This window comes from Glandiceps talaboti, chromosome 23 (assembly GCF_964340395.1).
Source record: "Glandiceps talaboti chromosome 23, keGlaTala1.1, whole genome shotgun sequence".
NCBI classification, from domain to species: Eukaryota; Metazoa; Hemichordata; class Enteropneusta; family Spengelidae; genus Glandiceps; species Glandiceps talaboti.
Window position 1 is genome coordinate 14,674,168 of NC_135571.1, and position 22,437 is coordinate 14,696,604.

Below are 22,437 nucleotides of genomic sequence, written 5' to 3' on the forward strand. Positions count from 1 at the left end.
AGAACACACTGGCAGACTCTTTATCTAGAATTATATAGTAAGTGCAAATCTACCGCCGTCACCCTGCAACAAAGAAATGCTATGAAACAGCAGAATATTGCGAGATATAACATCACACACACACACACACTGAAGTCATTTATATGGTTTTATTCATTTACAATCATGATATTATAAATCAATTTAATCTCCTCAGTGAGGAGAGTGCGTTCACACACTCAAAACTATATAACACAAATTGCTGTTCGATTCTGGATTCCGGGGTTTCCACACTACACTACCGGCCTGTCCAGATGACATTGGACACTACCATATGGTATGCCGATTGTATATGACAGTACTACTGGGGGTTTGTTCTGTCTACATCCAAGGACCCCAGCCTCCATCTCCAATGACAGGATCAGAGCCTTTGACATCCTCCTTGGGAAATTCACAGTGTACAGCTGTCATGTTATATTGACGTAACCTTAGTAACAGTTCTGTTACTTTATCAGGTCTTGAACTAGCCAAGTTTATCATTTCAAAGGGATCGTCCCCAATGTTATACAAATGAATTAATTCTTGTTTTACTGTATTATCTTCAATGATGTCCATGCCTGATTCTGGAGGTGGCACCCAATGGCCCTTTCCTGTCGGGTAATAAATGCACAATTTGGTTAGAATTCATTTATGATTCAAATAGTTGTAAAATTAATGCTAAATTTTTTTTAAAAAGTGGGCATGTCGGCTGATTTCTTCCGGCTTATGGTATATTCGAAACGAAACGAAACAAGACAAGTCTGCTGTGATTTCAAATGTTGGGATATTTGTACATACTTCATCTCCCCAAGTTTTGTCTGGTTAATTGTTATAATCCCTTGTATATGTAGGAGTGCAAAGAATTGAATTCAGTTCGAGAATGACTTTAGGCAAGAAATGTCAGCTGCTAAGGCCTCATCATATCTTTGATTAGTTGGAATACATGGAGGGAAATCACTGCTATTATAAGGCCTCACCATATCATTTGATGATTGGTTAGTTGGTTATTATAATTATACACAATGTTTCAATCGTTAAATTCTAACGACTATTAGTAGACTAGTGTGCATGTTATATTGCCCACTGAATAACCTTTGACCTTTTCATCTATAATGCGTTTAGGTAAACATGACATCTCATCAAAAAATTATGACATGCGGATGGCACTAATTTTCCCATAAGGTTTACCCTCTGAGTTAGGGTGACAGAGTTCCAGTCATGAAACAGATAGAGTCACTTGCTAGATCGTTATTTATCTTTGGGGATGATGCACTTGGACTTATATCCCAAGATGTTTTGTTCTTGAACGAGCAATTGTCACTTCATTTAGCCAAGTCATTTTCGTACATTCTTGTCCTAAACATATTGCAATGGTATATTTTAGTTGTGCAAATCGTCCTGTGTTATCAATAAATACTGAAACTGCACGAAATGAGACTACTTTCTAATAGCAGTCACACTGGGCTATAAACCTGTACATACATACATACACAAACACATTCACATAGCAGTCACACTGGGCTATAAACCTGTACATACATACATACACAAACACATTCACATAGCAGTCACACTGGGCTATAAACCTGTACATACATACACAAACACATTCACATAGCAGTCACACTGGGCTATAAACCTGTACATACATACACAAACACGTTCACATAGCAGTCACACATCTCATCACTCAATATAGGCTTCTAAACTTATTGCTGCAAAGTAGCAGGAAACATTCAAATGTACTTGGTAAACGACTGCTCCTGAGGTTTAATTTAGTTCAAATAACAAACAAAATATGTTTCAGCCCCCCCCCCCTTCAGACAATCAGAATTTCCATGCCCCACCCCTCCCATATTTCTCCCCAGACCCCCCTGTCGTAAATTCTGACCGCAGCCTTACACACCTACAGATATGATAACCATCATAAATAAGTATACCTACAGATGACGTCATTAAATCATCTGTTTAGCTGGCCTATGGTTACCATAGAGATAACTATAAAGTTTACACATTTCAGTACGTATTATAACAATTTTGTAATTTTTCAGACCTGGCCTAATCGGATGAAAATACGGTTGCAGTCCAGGATTCCTTTATTTCCTGTGATGGGTTTTTGTCATTTATTATTATTTTGTATAAACGTATTTCTGGGAATGATCGAGCCGTATTTATATACATCAAACGACCACTCCCAGAATTGAGTCGTATTCTAACGTTATTAATTATGAGGTGTCCCTTACCTGGTCTTCCTGTTAATATTTTCCAATTATCGACTCTTAGAGCTGCCTGTGTCGTAATGTCAAAGTATGGGTTATCTATATACATGACACCTTGTCTAACCATGGGATGGAAGTACAATGGATCGATATTGTACAGGATTTCACGTCTTATTGAGGTAGCTCCTTCACTAAGAAATGAAGAAAAACAAACTATCAACTGATTTCAATATAAAACCTAATTCTGTGTTTTACTGTTTTGTTTACACTAGAAGACACGGATGTGAACGTTTGACTAAAATTGGCAAAGAGCTTAAGAACCCATATATTTCGTATCCATCGGAGGTCACGTGGGTCGTAGTCCACATTTCCATATAATTATTGATGATACACAGACTGATAGATACGGGCACTGGTGACGTAAGCATAAGTAATTGACAAAGGGCGCCTCCGTTGTTCCAAATTTCCCAACCCCACTGAACGAGTACATGTCTAATTTTAATAATGTTATACCTATTATGTTTAGGGATGGTGCGATGTGGAGGCGATGCAATGAGGAGAGTAACTTTCCATGAGTTACTGGACGGACATCGACTAAAGAACTTAGAACGAAATCAGCCTTGCATTTATCCACCTTTAATATAATTACATTTTATTAAACTGTTTACCGCGGCTCTTAATTTCAGACGGGAATGCAGTCAATGGTGGATATGTGCGTGCAGACATGTGCAGTACCTTATAACCTGCCATTGATTCAACCCATCTAATGGTAGTCTTGGGTCGTTGACGCCATGTGCTAAATGTAGGATGGTAGGGAACCAATCACTGACGTGGATCAATTCTTTGTTTATAGTTCCTCTCATCGATTCCTGCAATAGTGGGCTATTCACGAAGCCTACAGCACGGACACCGCCCTCATAGAACGAAGCTTTGCCACCTCTCAAAGGCCAATTAGAGGCACCTTCTGTAGTTGCTCCACCATTATCTACTAACACCAAACAAGATTTATTACATAGTAGAGGCATTTTTTTCTTCATCGATGTCGATATACTCATTTACTCAAAATCTTCACTTTACAGCATCAAGCTATCACAAGGCATTCACTTTACAGCATCAAGCTATCATAAGGCATTCACTTTACAGCATCAAGCTATCATAAGGCATTCACTTTACAGCATCAAGCTATCACAAGGCATTCACTTTACAGCATCAAGCTATCATAAGGCATTCACTTTACAGCATCAAGCTATCATAAGGCATTCACTTTACAGCATCAAGTTATCATAAGGCATTCACTTTACAGCATCAAGCTATCACAAGGCATTCACTTTACAGCATCAAGTTATCATAAGGCATTCATTTTACAGCATCAAGCTATCACAAGGCATTCACTTTACAGCATCAAGCTATCATAAGGCATTCACTTTACAGCATCAAGCTATCATAAGGCATTCACTTTACAGCATCAAGCTATCATAAGGCATTCACTTTACAGCATCAAGTTAGCGTTGATAGTACAGTGTAAACAATGACTTGATATTCATAATTATGTTAACGGTCTGAAATGTTTGATTACTTGTCAATACTTGCAGATTATTTTGGCTGCTGATAGAGTTTAGTGAATAAAATACAAGCCTATGTAGAAAAATACGAAATCATAAAAAAGATATTTGCAGTTAGAGGTAATGGTGTCTATAAATATACAAACCAGATGAGAATATAAGTATTGTATCCTGCCACATATTATTCTCTTTCAAAGCTTGTATGACGTAATACATTGATTCATCCACAGATGACACCATTCCTGCGTAGTCTCGTCGCCTCTCGTCAGCAATCACGTCTCGATAGAGATCTGAATATGATGACGGTACTTGTAATGGAACGTGTACAGCTTGGTGTGAAAACATCAAGAACATAGGCTGAAAAAAAACAAGCAGATGTAAAGGTCAAAATTCAAAAGAAGTCTATCGTTCTATATCCGTTTTATCTATGTTCTAATTGTGATCAGGAGAAGATAGTGTGGTAGTTATTTCCCCTTCATGCAGTCCTCGAAATTTAAAAAATCTCCAGATAATTGTCCTGATTTGATTTGATTTGATTTGATTTGGCAAAAAATATCCTGAAAATCACAAACAAAAACAAATATACAATCGACAACTATCACATTCACATGAAAGACAAAACAGATACATCACTGAATACCTTTGCCGAAGATGACACAAAAAAGTTTAAACAACTTATTTCCATTGTGGTCCTCTCGATAAAAAGAACGATGATAAACAATATATAAAAAATGATAACAGACACAATATATAATTGATAACAGACACAATATATAATTGATAACAGACACAATATATAAATGATAACAGACACAATATATAATTGATAACAGACACAATATATAAATGATAACAGACACAATATATAATTGATAACAGACACAATATATAATTGATAACAGACACAATATATAATTGATAACAGACACAATATATAATTGATAACAGACACAATATATAATTGATAACAGACACAATATATAAATGATAACAGACACAATATATAAATGATAACAGACACAATATATAAATGATAACAGACACAATATATAATTGATAACAGACAATATATAATTGATAACAGACACAATATATAATTGATAACAGACACAATATATAAAGACCAATGATGATACGACTACATATGGATGAAAATGAAAGTAGTAGAAGAAGACCAGACTATCAGAAATAAACAAAACTCACTTTTTTCGAATTCAGATAATTGATCAGACATAAAACTTCAATTCCTTTCTTTGAAAAAGTTGCAAAGAGCTCGTATTATGAGTACATGGAGGTCCCGGGGGGGTACCACTGGTCAGATCTGGTAGGGGTGTGTGGCCAATGCTGTCAACCCCAGACCCCATTTTAGACCAATTTTGACCCAAAACTAATACCCCATTTTAGACCAGACCCAACAAATGCGAAACTGTCATTTTAGACTCATTAGCTCTAAAATGACAGTACCCATTTTAGACCAAAGGGCAAAAAACCCTACCCCAAAGGGCGGCACGTATACGTATACCCAATTAATGGGAGTACCCCCCCCCCCCCGGGATGGGGGTAGGCTGTTCCAAATTAATTTTTGCGTCAGATATTCGGAATGAATGTTGGAGGTTGGAATATAGATGAAACTGATAACTTGGTCTGAGAGACACAAGTCATAACACAAGTATGTTAACGACTTCAGACAACATACTAGGTGAAGAGCGATATCAGTTTTAATACTAAACAACAATAAAACAACTAACCTTACTTGAATCGTGTTTTGATATAACATCTATTGCTTCACCTGTGTACATATGTGTCGAATACTGTCCCATGTATTCATCTGCTACTAACATATCTCCTCGTCTTAAATCCCAACCACTATGTGCACCATTGGTCGAATTATGGTAGTAGTAATCAGAAAATGCCTGATAAAAACCTAGAATAACAAATTATAATATCGACCATTACAAAATAAATGATGCTATGGACACGATAACATCACCCTAATTTCGACGCATTACAAATACTTGATGAAGAAATATGAATTATTTTGACCAGTCCTGTACATTTAAACAGACTTCTAAAAACTATGTGCTTAAAATTGTTCGGTTCTTGAATGTTGTATAGATTGACATTCTGATACAAAGTAAAGGACATCGAACTTGGCTACAAATAACTCTGGTTAATACCACGACTCCATATTTGTGGTTAATACGACTCCATATTTGGGGTTAATACGACTCCATATTTGTGGTTAATACCACGACTCCATATTTGTGGTTAATACGACTCCATATTTGTGGTTAATACGACTCCATATTTGTGGTTAATACGACTCCATATTTGTGGTTAATACGACTCCATATTTGTGGTTAATACGACTCCATATTTGTTGTTAATACCACGACTCCATATTTGTGGTGATGACTTGATGATATTCATTATCTAACTGTATCCTTGTCTCATTGTTTCACATTATGCACTCGTGCTCACATGCAAACCTGGTTACGGTCTTCTGTTGTCAAGGGCAACATGGTATAGTTATAGTATGGTTCTATGCCAGTTTTAATATATTTAGCATGATACCTTAATATGATTAAGGTAAACATCTGTTATTCACCTTTCAATGGGCACAATAACTGATTTATGGTGTGCTCTTAAACATATTAACATAGTATGCACCTCCTCAAAAAAAACCTTAAAGTTTTGTTGTTGCTTTTATTCTGAAAACTAAAATTCAATTCTCAGGTAACATAAATTATACATTGAGAAATATAAAACCCGTGTCGCATAATAATGGTAGGTACAGGTCTGTTGCAGACCAGGTCAGGTATCAACTGGTAGGTACAGGTCTGTTGCAGACCAGGTCAGTTATCAACTGGTAGGTACAGGTCTGTTGCAGACCAGGTCAGGTATCAACTGGTAGGTACAGGTCTGTTGCAGACCAGGTCAGGTATCAACTGGTAGGTACAGGTCTGTTGCAGACCAGGTCAGTTATCAACTGGTAGGTACAGGTCTGTTGCAGACCAGGTCAGGTATCAACTGGTAGGTACAGGTCTGTTGCAGACCAGGTCAGTTATCAACTGGTAGGTACAGGTCTGTTGCAGACCAGGTCAGGTATCAACTGGTAGGTACAGGTCTGTTGCAGACCAGGTTAGTTATCAACTGGTAGGTACAGGTCTGTTTGAAACCAGGTCAGTTATCAACTGGTAGGTACAGGTCTGTTGCAGACCAGGTCAGTTATCAACTGGTAGGTACAGGTCTGTTGCAAACCAGGTCAGGTATCAACTGGTAGGTACAGGTCTGATGCAGACCAGGTCAGTTATCAACTGGTAGGTACAGGTCTGTTGCAAACCAGGTCAGTTATCAACTGGTAGGTACAGGTCTGTTGCAGACCAGGTCAGGTATAAACTGGTAGGTACAGGTCTGTTGCAGACCAGGTCAGTTATAAACTGGTAGGTACAGGCCTGTTGCAGACCAGGTCAGGTATCAACTGGTAGGTACAGGTCTGTTGCAGACCAGGTCAGGTATCAACTGGTAGGTACAGGTCTGTTGCAGACCAGGTCGGGTATAAACTGGTAGGTACAGGCCTGTAGCAGACCAGGTCAGGTATCAACTGGTAGGTACAGGCCTGTTGCAGACCAGGTCAGGTATCAATGTAGCCATGTATATGGCACAGCAGTGGGAATGTTTTGAATATTGACTAATCAATGGTAGATCTTTGGGTCTGAATATGAATCCAAAAATAAAACTCAATACCTGACCTGGCCTGGCCTGGCCTGGTCTGCACCTGACTATGGGGATAAAGTATTCGTCTAATGGCCGATGTGCAGTTGGCTAATGAATGAGTGGCATAATAAAATGTGCTCAAATAGTATACATTGAAACAATAGCATACATGGAAACAATAGTATACATGGAAACAATAGTATACATTGAAACAATAGCATACATGGAAACAATAGTATACATGGAAACAATAGTATACATGGAAACAATAGTATACATGGAAACAATAGTATACATTGAAACAATAGTATATATGGAAACAATAGTACATATGGAAAAATAGTATACATGGAAACAATAGTATACATTGAAACAATAGTATACATTGAAACAATAGTATACATGGAAACAATAGTATACATGGAAACAATAGTATACATGGAAACAATAGCATACATGGAAACAATAGTATACATGGAAACAATAGCATACATGGAAACAATAGTGTATATGGAAAAAATAGTATACATTGAAACAATAGTATACATTGAAACAATAGTATACATGGAAACAATAGTATACATGGAAAAAATAGTATACATGGAAACAATAGCATACATGGAAACAATAGTATACATGGAAACAATAGTATACATGGAAACAATAGTATATATATATACATGGAAACAATAGTATACATGGAAACAATAGTATACATGGAAACAATAGCATACATGGAAACAATAGTATACATGGAAACAATAGTATACATTGAAACAATAGTATACATGGAAACAATAGTATACATGGAAACAATAGTATACATTGAAACAATAGTATACATGGAAACAATAGTATACATGGAAAAAATAGTATACATGGAAACAATAGCATACATGGAAACAATAGTATACATGGAAACAATAGTGTATATGGAAAAAATAGTATACATGGAAACAATAGTGTATATGGAAAGCTATACGTGATTTACACCCTAACCCTTCACAAAAGAATCCTGTTAAGCTTTGTATTGATGGAAATGATATCAAATGTCATACTGAAATAGCTGAGTCATTTAACACACACTTTGTTAATATTGCAAACTCTCTTACAAATTACTCAATTAGTGAAACGTTTGATATTGAAAATCTTAACAACTTTGTCATGTCAAAGAATATACCTTATAGTTTTAAAATTCCACTAATTTCACAGACAAAGGTTCTTAAGTTTTTACAAGACTTGGATACTTCTAAAGCTACTGTGTGGGATGGAATCAGTGCTAAACTTTTGAAACTTACTTGCTACTCATATTTTTAGAATTGTTAATCTTTGTATAGTCAATAATTATTTTTCATCTCACTGGAAAATTGCCAAAGTACTTCCCTTCCATAAAGCTACATGTAACTCAACTAAATCATGTTCCAACTTTCGACCCATTTCTGTACTACCTTGTCTCTCTAAACTTCTTGAATCCCATGTCCATCAAAGCCTCTACTATTATCTCACCAAATTTGATTTACTCTCTCCCTTTCAATCTGGATTTCGTCCTGGCTATTCCTGTCAGACTTCTCTAACCAGTTAAACCTATTTCGTAGACCTTTACTATAAAGCTACATTGTATTAATAATAATGAATGGAGTGGCATAGTTTTTCTAGACTTAACTAAACCTTTTGATTTGGTCAATCATAAACTGCTCATTGATAAACTTAAAATCTATAATTTAAATGCTTCGGCCATTGAGTGGTTCATATCATATCTCAGTGATAGAAAACAATTTGTTAATTTTAAAAATTGTCAATCTTCAATGCTATCTATTAACTCCAGTGTACCACAAGGTTCTATCTTAGGACCTCTTTTATTTTTGATTTATATTAATGACCTTCATTTCAATATTGATAAAAATCATATCAACACTTATGCTGATGACTCTTCCTTGCTTTACTCATCTTCTTCAGTTTCTCAAATTAATCAGACAATCAATAATGACCTTGACAAACTTAATCACTGGTGCAACCAAAATCACACGATTCTTAACACATATAAAACTAAAGCCATGTTAATTCCACCCAAAAAGCATTCTACTACGCATGACAGCTTCTCCCCTCTTTTTAATAATATTCCCATCTCACTTTCCAATGTGGAAAAATCTCTAGGTAGGTCTCTTTATAGATTCAGCCCTATCCTGGGCTAACCATTGTGACTATATTTGTAAAAGGATTTCAACTAAATCTTGCTGCACTACGCTATATTTCAAGGTTTCTCGATGTACATACTAGAAGATTATTTTATCTCAGCCATATTCAGCCTCACTTTGATACATGTTGTAACATCTGGTCCCATGCCAGAAAAGGTGATATTGATAATATTTACATCAGTACTAGCGAAATGCAATTGCAAAACACTAATAGTATTGATCTTTTTTTTTGTTAAAAATAGATATTTTACCTTTACGTAAAATGTTCCGTTTTAATAAATATTTACTGATCTTTAAAACTGTGCATAACATGGTACCTCCCTACCTTTTTCGGTCTTCTTACCAAAAGAAATTCGGACTTTCAAATACATACTCGTTCATGTTCGAATGAACTTTTCGTTCTACCTACTCCCAACTGTCAACGCTTCACTCACTCTTTTTCTTATTAGGCAACCACATTTTGGAATGAACTTCCGACTTTGATAAGACTGAAAATATTAATGTATTTAAAAAAAAAATTCTAAAGTGTCACATTTTGAACGTTTATAATGTTTTTGTGTCAAGTTGTTTCTTTTTAGTCGTTGTAGATGTATTTGACTGTATTTTTTGTATTGTCTTTGATATACTGTTTGGCCTTTTCCGAGTGTTTGTCTACTTTTACTTTATTTTTGTGCTTAACTTGTTTTGGGCCCCTGGGTAGATTAGGCTGGTCCTAACAGGGTTACCCGTTTGTCGTTGTGTATTTTAAAGCATTTTGATAATAAAAGTCATTATTATATATTATCATACACACCGAAGAAAGTATCAAAACCTCTGTTGTGAGGGAGGCAATATTTCTTGTAATGACCGACATGCCATTTGCCAATGTAATGGGTGGAGTACCCAACTTGTTTTAGTTTTTGAGATATAAGTATTTCATCTTCAGGAATACATAGTGGTGTACTCATCCAGATGATAGAGTGTTGAAGTCCAGTGTGGATCTAGAAAAGAAAATACAGTGTATTCATTAAATTAGCACAGTCTATAACTTTAATTGAAGATTCACAGTCTATAACTTTAATTGAAGAGGCACAGTCTATAACTTTAACTGAAGAGGCACAGTCTATAACTTTAACTGAAGAGGCACAGTCTATAACTTTAACTGAAGAGGCACAGTCTATAACTTTAATTGAAGAGGCACAGTCTATAACTTTAATTGAAGAGGCACAGTCTATAACTTTAACTGGAGAGGCACAGTCTATAACTTTAACTGAAGAGGCACAGTCTATAACTTTAATTGAAGAGGCACAGTCTATAACTTTAATTTATGAGGCACAGTCTATAACTTTAATTGAAGAGGCACAGTCTATAACTTTAATTGAAGAGGCACAGTCTATAACTTTAATTGAAGAGGCACAGTCTATAACTTTAACTGAAGAGGCACAGTCTATAACTTTAACTGAAGAGGCACAGTCTATAACTTTAACTGAAGAGGCACAGTCTATAACTTTAATTGAAGAGGCACAGTCTATAACTTTAACTGAAGAGGCACAGTCTATAACTTTAACTGAAGAGGCACAGTCTATAACTTTAACTGAAGAGGCACAGTCTATAACTTTAATTTATGAGGCACAGTCTATAACTTTAACTGAAGAGGCACAGTCTATAACTTTAACTGAAGAGGCACAGTCTATAACTTTAACTGAAGAGGCACAGTCTATAACTTTAACTGGAGAGGCACAGTCTATAACTTTAATTGAAGAGGCACAGTCTATAACTTTAATTGAAGAGGCACAGTCTATAACTTTAATTTATGAGGCACAGTCTATAACTTTAATTTATGAGGCACAGTCTATAACTTTAACTGAAGAGGCACAGTCTATAACTTTAATTGAAGAGGCACAGTCTATAACTTTAATTGAAGAGGCACAGTCTATAACTTTAATTGGAGATGCACAGTCTATAACTTTAACTGAAGAGGCACAGTCTATAACATTTTAGTACAGTACAGTACTAGCTTTCTCTATGTGCTTCTATCATTTACAACATCCGTATCAAGTATAAAAGTATACTGTTTCAATTTGTATTTACAAACCTGGTATGTTTTAATGTGGTCAATTAGCAAATGAAAGAGTACTTTTACCCTTGATATGAATAACTGTAAATGATTGTAGTACATAGAGAAGACGCTTTACTTTGGTGGTATGGGTTGTAAAGGGGCACATCATATAGTTTTAATAATACGGACACAGTCTATAACTTTGATTAAATGAACACATTCTGTAACTTTGACTAAAGGGGCATAGTCTGCAACTTTGACTAAAGGGGCATAGTCTGTAACTTTGACTGAAGGGGCATAGTATGTAACTTTGACTAAAGGGGCATAGTATGTAATTTTGACAAAAGGGGCACAGTCTGTAACTTTGACTAAAGGGGCATATTATGTAACTTTGACTAAAGGGGCATAGTCTGCAACTTTGACTAAAGGGGCATAGTCTGCAACTTTGACTAAAGGGGCATAGTCTGTAACTTTGACTAAAGGGGTTCAGTCTGTAACTTTGTCTAAAGGGGCACAGTATGTAGCTTTGACTAAAGGGGCATAGTATGTAACTTTAACTAAAGGGACACAGTGTGTGACTTTGACTAAAAGGACATTTTCTGTAACTTTGACGAAAGAGACAGTCTGTAAATTTGATTAAAGGGGCACAGTATGTAAATTTTGACTAAAGGGGCATAGTCTGTGACTGTGATTGAAGTGACACAGTATATAACTTTGATTAAAGCGACACAGTGTGTGACTTTGCCTAAAAGGATATTTTCTGTAACTTTGACTAAAGAGGCAGTCTGTAACTTTGATTAAAAGATTTTATACTTCCCTGTGTATGTTCTGAGACCAATATAGCAAACATATATGCAAGGAAAACCGTCAGATTAAGAAGTAGATTATTGCCTTGCTTGGTGCTCCTAACGCCCTATAAACTCTTTGCTTCATCCTATTGTTTTGAACTCTCTCTCTCTCTCTCTCTCTCTCTCTCTCTCTCTCTCTCTCTCTCTCTCTCTCTCTCTCTCTCTCTCTCTCTCTCTCTCTCTCTCTCTCTCTCTCTCTCTCTCTCTCTCTCTCTCTCTCTCTCTCTCTCTCTCTCTCTCTCTCTCTCTCTCTCTCTCTCTCTCTCTCTCTCTCTCTCTCTCTCTCTCTGAAGTGCCGATAGCTCACTTTTCATGCATTTTCATAATTGACTATTTGCGCTCTGGTATTGTTTGGGTATGTCCATGCCATTCGATTGCTGATGTTACACAAGAATGTGTTGATGTAATTGTAAGCACCACTAAAATTGGTCATGTCTTAGTTAAGTTACAGCTGTTTGCATATTCCCCTGTTTGTGATTTTGATGAACAATTTCTAATTAATACTTCGGTAAAACAGGCACTTTGGTAAAAAAGAAAGAATGGAATTAAAATCGAATTTCTCAAGCATGATCTCTCAAGACATCGTTATTGTATGTTGGGAGAATATTTCGATCATTTGCTAATTCATGTTCGAAGATAAGATGATATCCATTGTGAATGATATAGCCGTGTTTCAATCAATCCACTATGTACATTTACCATAAATCAGCTAACGAATATAGTGGCTACTAATACTCCACTATGTACGTTTACCATAAATCAACTAACGAATATAGTGGCTACTAACACTCCACTGCACTATGTACTTCTGCCATAAATCAGCTAACGAATTTAGGTCTGTCTGTCTGTCTGTCTGTCTATATATATATATATATATATATATATATATATATATATATATATATATATATATATATATATATATATATATATATATATATATATATATATATATATATATATATATATATATATATAGAGTCTGTATCTCACACTGACTCCTCTCTCTCTCTCTAATCCATTGACTTGAGTAAAATCGAGATATTGAAGACAATTTGCAAGTACTCTATGATTTTCGATAATGTGTATGGTTTGAAATTTTATGCCATTAATTAAAAGGTTAAAGGTCACCTTCAGTGTCCCTTATTAATATTGGTTTGTAGTCAAAGAAAGTAGTGATTATACACATCCATAACTATATATTTTCTGAAAGCTCTTTATCCGCTCTTTTCAATTAAATTTGTAACATTTGGTTTTCTGTACTTCTTATGTACTTCCGGTCACATACGTGTTCATACGTGATAGTTTGCATTTTTGGTTCAATGAAAATTAGTTCCTTCAAATTAGGACCAACAATAGAAAACAACGCACGATATTTATCATCAAGTCAGTGGCTACAAATACTGTCTCAGATTTCCAATTGCGTCTGTTGTTCAAAAGTAATTTTAAATGAAACATACTCTATTTTTTTATTTATATTTCCTCGTAACAAAAACAGATATAAAAAATCTGAGACCATTTTAAACCACTGCCTGTTTTACGACAATGTCAAGAGGTATAGGATATATGAAATATTTGTCAGTATCGCCCAACAAAATATCAACTCTGGTTTGCGATATTAAAAGTTTATAAAAAAGGACTCCAATACTAATACGGATCACGAACTTCTAATAAGTTGGGTATAGTTGACAAGTGCATTTATATTAATTTGAGAAATACTAAGAATATCGATAGAATAGTGTTGGTCTGTTATTATTTACAAATGTAAGAATATCGATAGGATAGTGTTGGTCTGTTATTATTTACAAATGTAAGAATATCGATAGGATAGTGTTGGTCTGTTATTATTTACAAATGTAAGAATATCGATAGAATAGTGTTGGTCTGTTATTATTTACAAATGTAAGAATATCGATAGAATAGTGTTGGTCTGTTATTATTTACAAATGTAAGAATATCGCTAGGATAGTGTTGGTCTGTTATTATTTACAAATGTAAGAATATCGATAGGATAGTGTTGGTATGTTATTATTTACAAATGTAAGAATATCGCTAGGATAGTGTTGGTATGTTATTATTTACAAATGTAAGAATATCGCTAGGATAGTGTTGGTCTGTTATTATTTACAAATGTAAGAATATCGCTAGGATAGTGTTGGTCTGTTATTATTTACAAATGTAAGAATATCGCTAGGATAGTGTTGGTCTGTTATTATTTACAAATGTAAGAATATCGCTAGGATAGTGTTGGTCTGTTATTATTTACAAATGTAAGAATATCGCTAGGATAGTGTTGGTCTGTTATTATTTACAAATGTAAGAATATCGCTAGGATAGTGTTGGTCTGTTATTATTTACAAATGTAAGAATATCGCTAGGATAGTGTTGGTCTGTTATTATTTACAAATGTAAGAATATCGATAGGATAGTGTTGGTCTGTTATTATTTACAAATGTAAGAATATCGCTAGGATAGTGTTGGTCTGTTATTATTTACAAATGTAAGAATATCGCTAGGATAGTGTTGGTCTGTTATTATTTACAAATGTAAGAATATCGCTAGGATAGTGTTGGTCTGTTATTATTTACAAATGTAAGAATATCGCTAGGATAGTGTTGGTATGTTATTATTTACAAATGTAAGAATATCGCTAGGATAGTGTTGGTCTGTTATTATTTACAAATGTAAGAATATCGCTAGGATAGTGTTGGTCTGTTATTATTTACAAATGTAAGAATATCGATAGGATAGTGTTGGTCTGTTATTATTTACAAACGTATAGTTTTCACAATGATTTTTCACCGCAATACAACTTCTCGCCTACTATATACCCCTTTGACGCAAAACAATAAATAATAAATTTATTATAAAATATGTTTTAATTTCAAATCAATCAACTTTCCCAGAAGACATAGTTCATACAGATGTGGCATATATGCGCGCCACAAATACGTCATAGTTCATGCAACAGCAGGGAAAGGTATCAGAACACGTTATTTCAAACAAAGAATGGTCCACAATAACAAAAATATGTCAGCAACAGACTGGTATATTATATTAATGGATTATAGTATTGAATTCAATGCAATGTATCTATAAGATAAGATAAGATAAAATATAACTTTATTACAACCGTATAGAAAATTGACAACTCTACTTGGGTAAATAAGTTTAATAATGATATTAAAGAATACTACAACGGAATAGGCTAATGTTAGAAGTTTTGTTAGTAAAACAATTTTGTTGATTAAATAATTTCATATGAGGTTAGATAAATATAGAGAGCTATTTTAATCTTTTTATTTTGATTGCATTATAAATTTCAATTGCATGCTCTTTCGTTTTATACTATTGAGTTGTGAATTGATATTATAAATTATACTAAATAATTTATCTGTGTGTGTGTGTGTGTGTGTGTGTGTGTGTGTGTGTGTGTGTGTGTGTGTGTGTGTGTAAACAACTTAAAGTGCAAAAAAAAAACGCTTTACCTATTGTCATGATATTTGGTGGGTGTATTACCTTGGGTGTCTAGTTGGGAATTGTTCAAATCAAAATGACCTTACCACCAGTGTGTGATTTGGGTCAAAAATGTGATTTTCAGTCAAAAAAGTTAAACTCCAAAACTGCAGGGCAGATCGGTCTGAAATTTGGTGTGAATATTCTTAAGGGTGTTTAGATTAAGAATTGTTCACAACATGATGATCCTTTGATTGATATGCAAATTAGGGCTCAAATGTGCCTTTTAATCTTTAAAACTACTGCGCCAATTGGGCTTAAATTTAATGGTTATGCATCAAAGGGTGTATAGATGGAGAAGTATTAACATGTAATGATCTCATTAGTGATACACAAATTAGGGCTAAATATGTGAATTTTGGTCAAAAACTTATATCTCAAAAAGTATTTGGTCAATGAGACTAATAAAAAATGTATGTAAATGCGCCTAGCAACAAGACCACACCCTGTTCATTTGGCTGCTGCTATAGGCGTGGTCATTTTGCTAGATATATTTGCATACATTTTTTGAATGTTCGTTCACTTGTCTATGAATCCCTGATGTTATCTTTGCAATATGTGTGATCACACAATCTAACCATTCGCCCATCATGACTCCAGCATGTGGGTAAACATTTGTAAAAACTGTACAGTTGTGCTACAACGCCATTGGCGCTATTTTTACTTAGTCTATTTTCAATTGGAGTTTTGGGTTGTGTCTGGCGTCCCTTCTTAGTTGCAAGAATATGGCAGCTTAATTGTGGTAATGTTTTGATGTGTTTTATATTATTCATAACTGTTATGTAGTTTGCTGGTTCCAGTAAATGTTTGTAGGTACTGTATGAACGCAATTTTGCATTTTCTATTGTCTGTGTTCAATCTATTACTGTAATACAGAGACTCGAGTTCTTGTTTTGTCATATTAGTGATACTGTTGTGATTGTCTAGCTGCAACTGAACACATTATTTTTTAATGTTTTGTTATATAAAATAACTACATTGTAATACCATACACCCTGAACTGTATTGATATCACCTATAGTTGAGTACATCTTTTGTTGTTGTAATTGATAAATTAAATTAACTTGAATTCGCACCCAAAATCAGCGCCCTCAACGACGATCACGATTGAAACATTTTATTGCAATACTAATGGCTAAGATTGATCACTGGTCAACATGTACAATGTCCAATTATTGGTATTTTAACACGTTTCAGTGAATAGATTGTGGTTGTCTAATCGAAAAACGATACTACAGTTACAACTACTACAGTTTTAACATGGCGACAGATTCCAAACCAAGCTTTCACTCAAGATTTAGACTTGTCACTACACTACCTGACCACTAATTGACAGATACAATGTCTTTTTTTTTATAAGTAACTGACTAATTTTTGATTAATATATATGTTGGAATATTAGATCGTAGCTTTCATTATTAGGTTTGGTTTAGTTTGATTTGGTTTCAAAAGCATATATCGTTGTTATGTAAGTTCACTTTGATAATAGTGACATGCAGAATACCGCGTCATCAACAGGGTATTGAAATACATCACAGGAAACATATGTGAATTGAAAGGGCTTAAAATCCGTGACATCAAGTGGCAAAATGGTGCTACCAATTGCGGATTACGAATGGACGTGCACTAAGGTATTGTAAATAGTAAATCGGTCAATATATGCTATTCTCTCAATCGGTTTGTTCAATATCACTTAATGACGTATGAGCCTCCTGTCACTCAACGTAATGTAGGCGTGGCTTGCAGGATTCTCAGTATTGTCAGCCTCGTCAACTTACTTTCCAACCAGTTGAAATAAAAAGATGTAACTGATAAATAAAAAGGTGTAACTGATAAACCAAGGATTATTTCTCTTTATATAGAGAGAAATAATCTTTTGTGGATTTTGTGATTTTGAAAGAGATATGTGATTGGTTAAACATGAGCGTTTTGTGTTGGGTTAAAGTGGCGACTGTGTTGTCAATGCCACAATTCCTCTAGGTCGTTTCTCAATTTCCTTGGTAAAGTACTTCGTAATTTAATTTGAAAGACCTGGTAGCCAGGGGTTTGCATTTTGACATTGACCACCGATAAATTTGTTGCTCTTGCCATTGTTTACCTGGGTCTGGATATAATCTTTATCGAGCTGAAGCGATTCCAATATCATGGTTAATCATATACATTTACTGAAGTCACAGTATAAATTCAAATGTACACATAGAACTTTTTAATCAACTAAATTGTGATTTGTTAGACAGTAAACTGAGAGAACTCTCACAGAGATATACTAGTATTTACTGACAAAAAGTGTCTGTAACAAAAACAAAATAGATAGATATAAAACATAAGACGCACGACCACCGGTGAGTGTGGTGAATCTGGTCATGTGATGCCGAAAACCAAATTGTGCTTTGTACAACTTTAGGATCAGCTATGTGGTGGAAACTGCTACAATTTATAAACAGAACACTCAGAGAGAAATTAAGCGCCAGTCAGCTATGTGGTGGAAACTGCTACAATTTATAAACAGAACACTCAGAGAGAAATTTAGCGCCAGTCACCAAAGTTCAAAACAGAAGACACACCACCTCCTTTGAGTGTGGCGCTCTTACCGCTCAATGTAATGTCGGGTCACGTGACACTGAAAAACCTATATACTGCATTTACAGAAGTCACACGAGTGAGCGATTGGCATTTAGATGAAATAACGTATGACCAGTTTGTGTTTACAATGTTATATTGTATGATAATGTAAGGTACACAACGTATATATACTCTGTTTACAATGTTGTATTGTATTTAATGAACATATATACTTTCAATAACATAGATTCTACATCCAACTTTATTACGATTGATATCTCCAGAAGTATTACAGAAAATTACAATGTTATCCACTTTGGTAAAACTCCGTCGCAAGAAGTTGTAAAGTTTTGTTCTTCTGTAATTCCCGCCAATCACCGTTTGACTAAAATTTTCTGTTGTAGTTTTGTCGTATTTCAAGGGAATTATAACAATGATTCTAAGCTTTGGAATTGTGTTAAATATTTGGTGTACAGTAATCGTCATTTACCTGATAACGGCCTGAGAGAGACGAGGGTTCTAACAATAAGTTATTCCTGCCACATTTACCTGATAACGGCCTGAGAGAGACGAGGGTTCTAACAATAAGTTATTCCTGCCACATTTACCTGATATCTGCCTGAAAGAGACGAGGGTTCTAACAATAAGTTATTCCTGCTACATTTACCTGATATCTGCCTGAAAGAGACGAGGGTTCTAACAATAAGTTATTCCTGCCACATTTACCTGATATCTGCCTGAAAGAGACGAGGGTTCTAACAATAAGTTATTCCTGACACATTTACCTGATATCTGCCTGAAAGAGAGACGAGGGTTCTAACAATAAGTTATTCCTGCCACATTTACCTGATAACGGCCTGAAAGAGACGAAGGTTCTAACAATAAGTTATTCCTGCCACATTTACCTGATATCGGCCTGAGAGAGACGAGGGTTCTAACAATAAGTTATTCCTGCCACATTTACCTGATATCTGCCTGAAAGAGACGAGGGTTCTAACAATAAGTTATTCCTGCCACATTTACCTGATAACGGCCTGAAAGAGACGAAGGTTCTAACAATAAGTTATTCCTGACACATTTACCTAATATCGGCCTCAGAGAGACGAGGGTTCTAACAATAAGTTATTCCTGCCACATTTACCTGATAACGGCCTGAAAGAGACGAAGGTTCTAACAATAAGTTATTCCTGCCACATTTACCTGATATCGGCCTGAGAGAGACGAGGGTTCTAACAATAAGTTATTCCTGCCACATTTACCTGATATCTGCCTGAAAGAGACGAGGGTTCTAACAATAAGTTATTCCTGCCACATTTACCTGATAACGGCCTGAAAGAGACGAAGGTTCTAACAATAAGTTATTCCTGCCACATTTACCTGATATCTGCCTGAGAGAGACGAAGGTTCTAACAATAAGTTATTCCTGCCACATTTACCTGATATCTGCCTGAAAGAGACGAAGGTTCTAACAATAAGTTATTCCTGCCACATTTACCTGATAACGGCCTGAAAGAGACGAAGGTTCTAACAATAAGTTATTCCTGCCACATTTACCTGATATCGGCCTGAGAGAGACGAAGGTTCTAACAATAAGTTATTCCTGCCACATTTACCTGATATCTGCCTGAAAGAGACGAAGGTTCTAACAATAAGTTATTCCTGCCACATTTACCTGATAACGGCCTGAAAGAGACGAAGGTTCTAACAATAAGTTATTCCTGCCACATTTACCTGATATCGGCCTGAGAGAGACGAAGGTTCTAACAATAAGTTATTCCTGCCACATTTACCTGATAACGGCCTGAAAGAGACGAAGGTTCTAACAATAAGTTATTCCTGCCACATTTACCTGATAACGGCCTGAAAGAGACGAAGGTTCTAACAATAAGTTATTCCTGCCACATTTACCTGATAACGGCCTGAAAGAGACGAAGGTTCTAACGATAAGTTATTCCTGCCACATTTACCTGATAACGGCCTGAATGAGACGAAGGTTCTAACAATAAGTTATTCCTGCCACATTTACCTGATATCGGCCTGAGAGAGACGAAGGTTCTAACAATAAGTTATTCCTGCCACATTTACCTGATATCGGCCTGTCAGTAGCTGGCTCCGGGTCGGTGAACACACTGGTTGCACATAATAATTCTCCAACCGTACTCCTTCCCTAGCCAGGCTGTCAATGGTTGGTGTTTTTATGACGCTCCCATGGTAACCGACATCATTCCATCCCAAATCATCAGCTAAAATGAATACTATATGTGGTTGTCGAGAATTTGCAAAGACTGTGATGGTGAATGTTAGAATGTAAATACATAGTACATACATTATGGTTGGTGACGGTTTGCTATCTAAAATATGGCAACACAATGATTGAACGAGTCAGTTATTGACATACAATGGATAAGTGCCATATGTTTCATCTCTGAAAGCGGATTAATAGTAGCAACAATAATCACGTGTATGAGTTTAGACATACCATATAACTGGTTTGGAAAGGATACTATCTGAACATATATATCACATACATATCTCTACATTAAAGAACGAATGCCTACAAAATAGGTGTGTATATATTGAATAGATATATCGACGAGATTTACTTGGTTTCATGGTTGTACCAGATTTAACATGGTCCATGATATATCTCATAGTAGATATGATATTCACGAGATTCGTCATTGAGGCAGTTCATTAGCTCATGTAAATTTTTGCTGCATATTCAAAATGTACTCACAATATTCTACTTACTGATGTCTATCTAACCATCACTTGTAATTAAACTGTACACACAATATTCTACTTACTGATGTCTATCTAACAATCACTTGTAATTAAAATGTACACACAATATTCTACTTACTGATGTCTATTTAACAATCACTTGTAATTAAAATGTACTCACAATATTCTACTTACTGATGTCTATCTAACCATCACTTGTAATTAAACTGTACACACAATATTCTACTTACTGATGTCTATCTAACCATCACTTGTAATTAAACTGTACACACAATATTCTACTTACTGATGTCTATCTAACCATCACTTGTAATTAAACTGTACACACAATATTCTACTTACTGATGTCTATCTAACCATCACTTGTAATTAACTGAACTTAAACCTGATGTTTAAGCCTTAAACATTTTTAACATCTAAAACAAGAAGATAAGAAATTCTGTCTCCTTGACCATCATACACATCCCTTTTCTTTACTCAGTGATGCCTGTACAAATGTCATTAAACTATCACTAAGAGACATTCTGACTGACATTTCGTTTGGTTTTAGGTCGACGCAAAAATAAAAACAATTACGATAAAATAAAATAAGACCCCGACCTACCTACCTACCCTATTCTCTGACCCATGTTATTTTTTCCGCCTCAGTGTCAAATATGTCATGCTTCGAAATAGCATTATACTAGAATAGGTTAATGAATTTGATGGCAGGTACCTGCGTAATATGATTTTATTTTATTTGATTCGATTTGATTTTACATTAGTTTTAGAAATAGTAATTAAATGTGTAAACAGATAAAGAACTGACGCGCGACTTGAATTGATGAGGTATCATTTTTGTGCAAGGTTTAGTTGTACAATATTCCATACTGTAAAATTGTAATGAAAGGCTTTGTGCTTATATGCTAATTATATGCTAATGCTATATGTTAATTTTGTGACGATACAATTACTGTACATATTGAAATGTTGTTGACCGGCTTACTGTGCAGTTTATCGATATTTAATGTTCAAACG

General features: G+C 35.1%; 1 protein-coding gene across 1 annotated transcript; it reads right to left on the minus strand.

Moving 5' to 3' along the window:
- Positions 1-125: 125 nt before the first annotated feature.
- LOC144452826 (arylsulfatase J-like) lies at positions 126-21,007 on the minus strand. Its single transcript, XM_078143991.1, has 7 exons — positions 20,761-21,007; positions 10,505-10,691; positions 5,548-5,723; positions 3,946-4,156; positions 2,973-3,222; positions 2,262-2,428; positions 126-629 (listed from the first exon to the last, which is right to left on the minus strand). Exons 1-7 carry the CDS (start codon positions 21,001-21,003, stop codon positions 361-363), a joined length of 1,503 nt encoding a protein of 500 aa, XP_078000117.1. The 5' UTR covers positions 21,004-21,007; the 3' UTR covers positions 126-360.
- Positions 21,008-22,437: the final 1,430 nt, after the last annotated feature.

What these genes read in the sequence shown, in the direction of transcription:
- LOC144452826 (XM_078143991.1), bottom strand. Translation starts at nt 21,003, where the DNA reads ATGTATGTACTATGTATTTACATTCTAACATTCACCATCACAGTCTTT. An exon ending in TACTGACAGGCCGATATCAG is followed by an intron (nt 10,692 to 20,760) that starts GTAAATGTGGCA and finishes TTTCTTTTCTAG; the next exon opens with ATCCACACTGGACTTCAACA. An exon ending in AGGTTTTGATACTTTCTTCG is followed by an intron (nt 5,724 to 10,504) that starts GTGTGTATGATA and finishes TTGTTATTCTAG; the next exon opens with GTTTTTATCAGGCATTTTCT.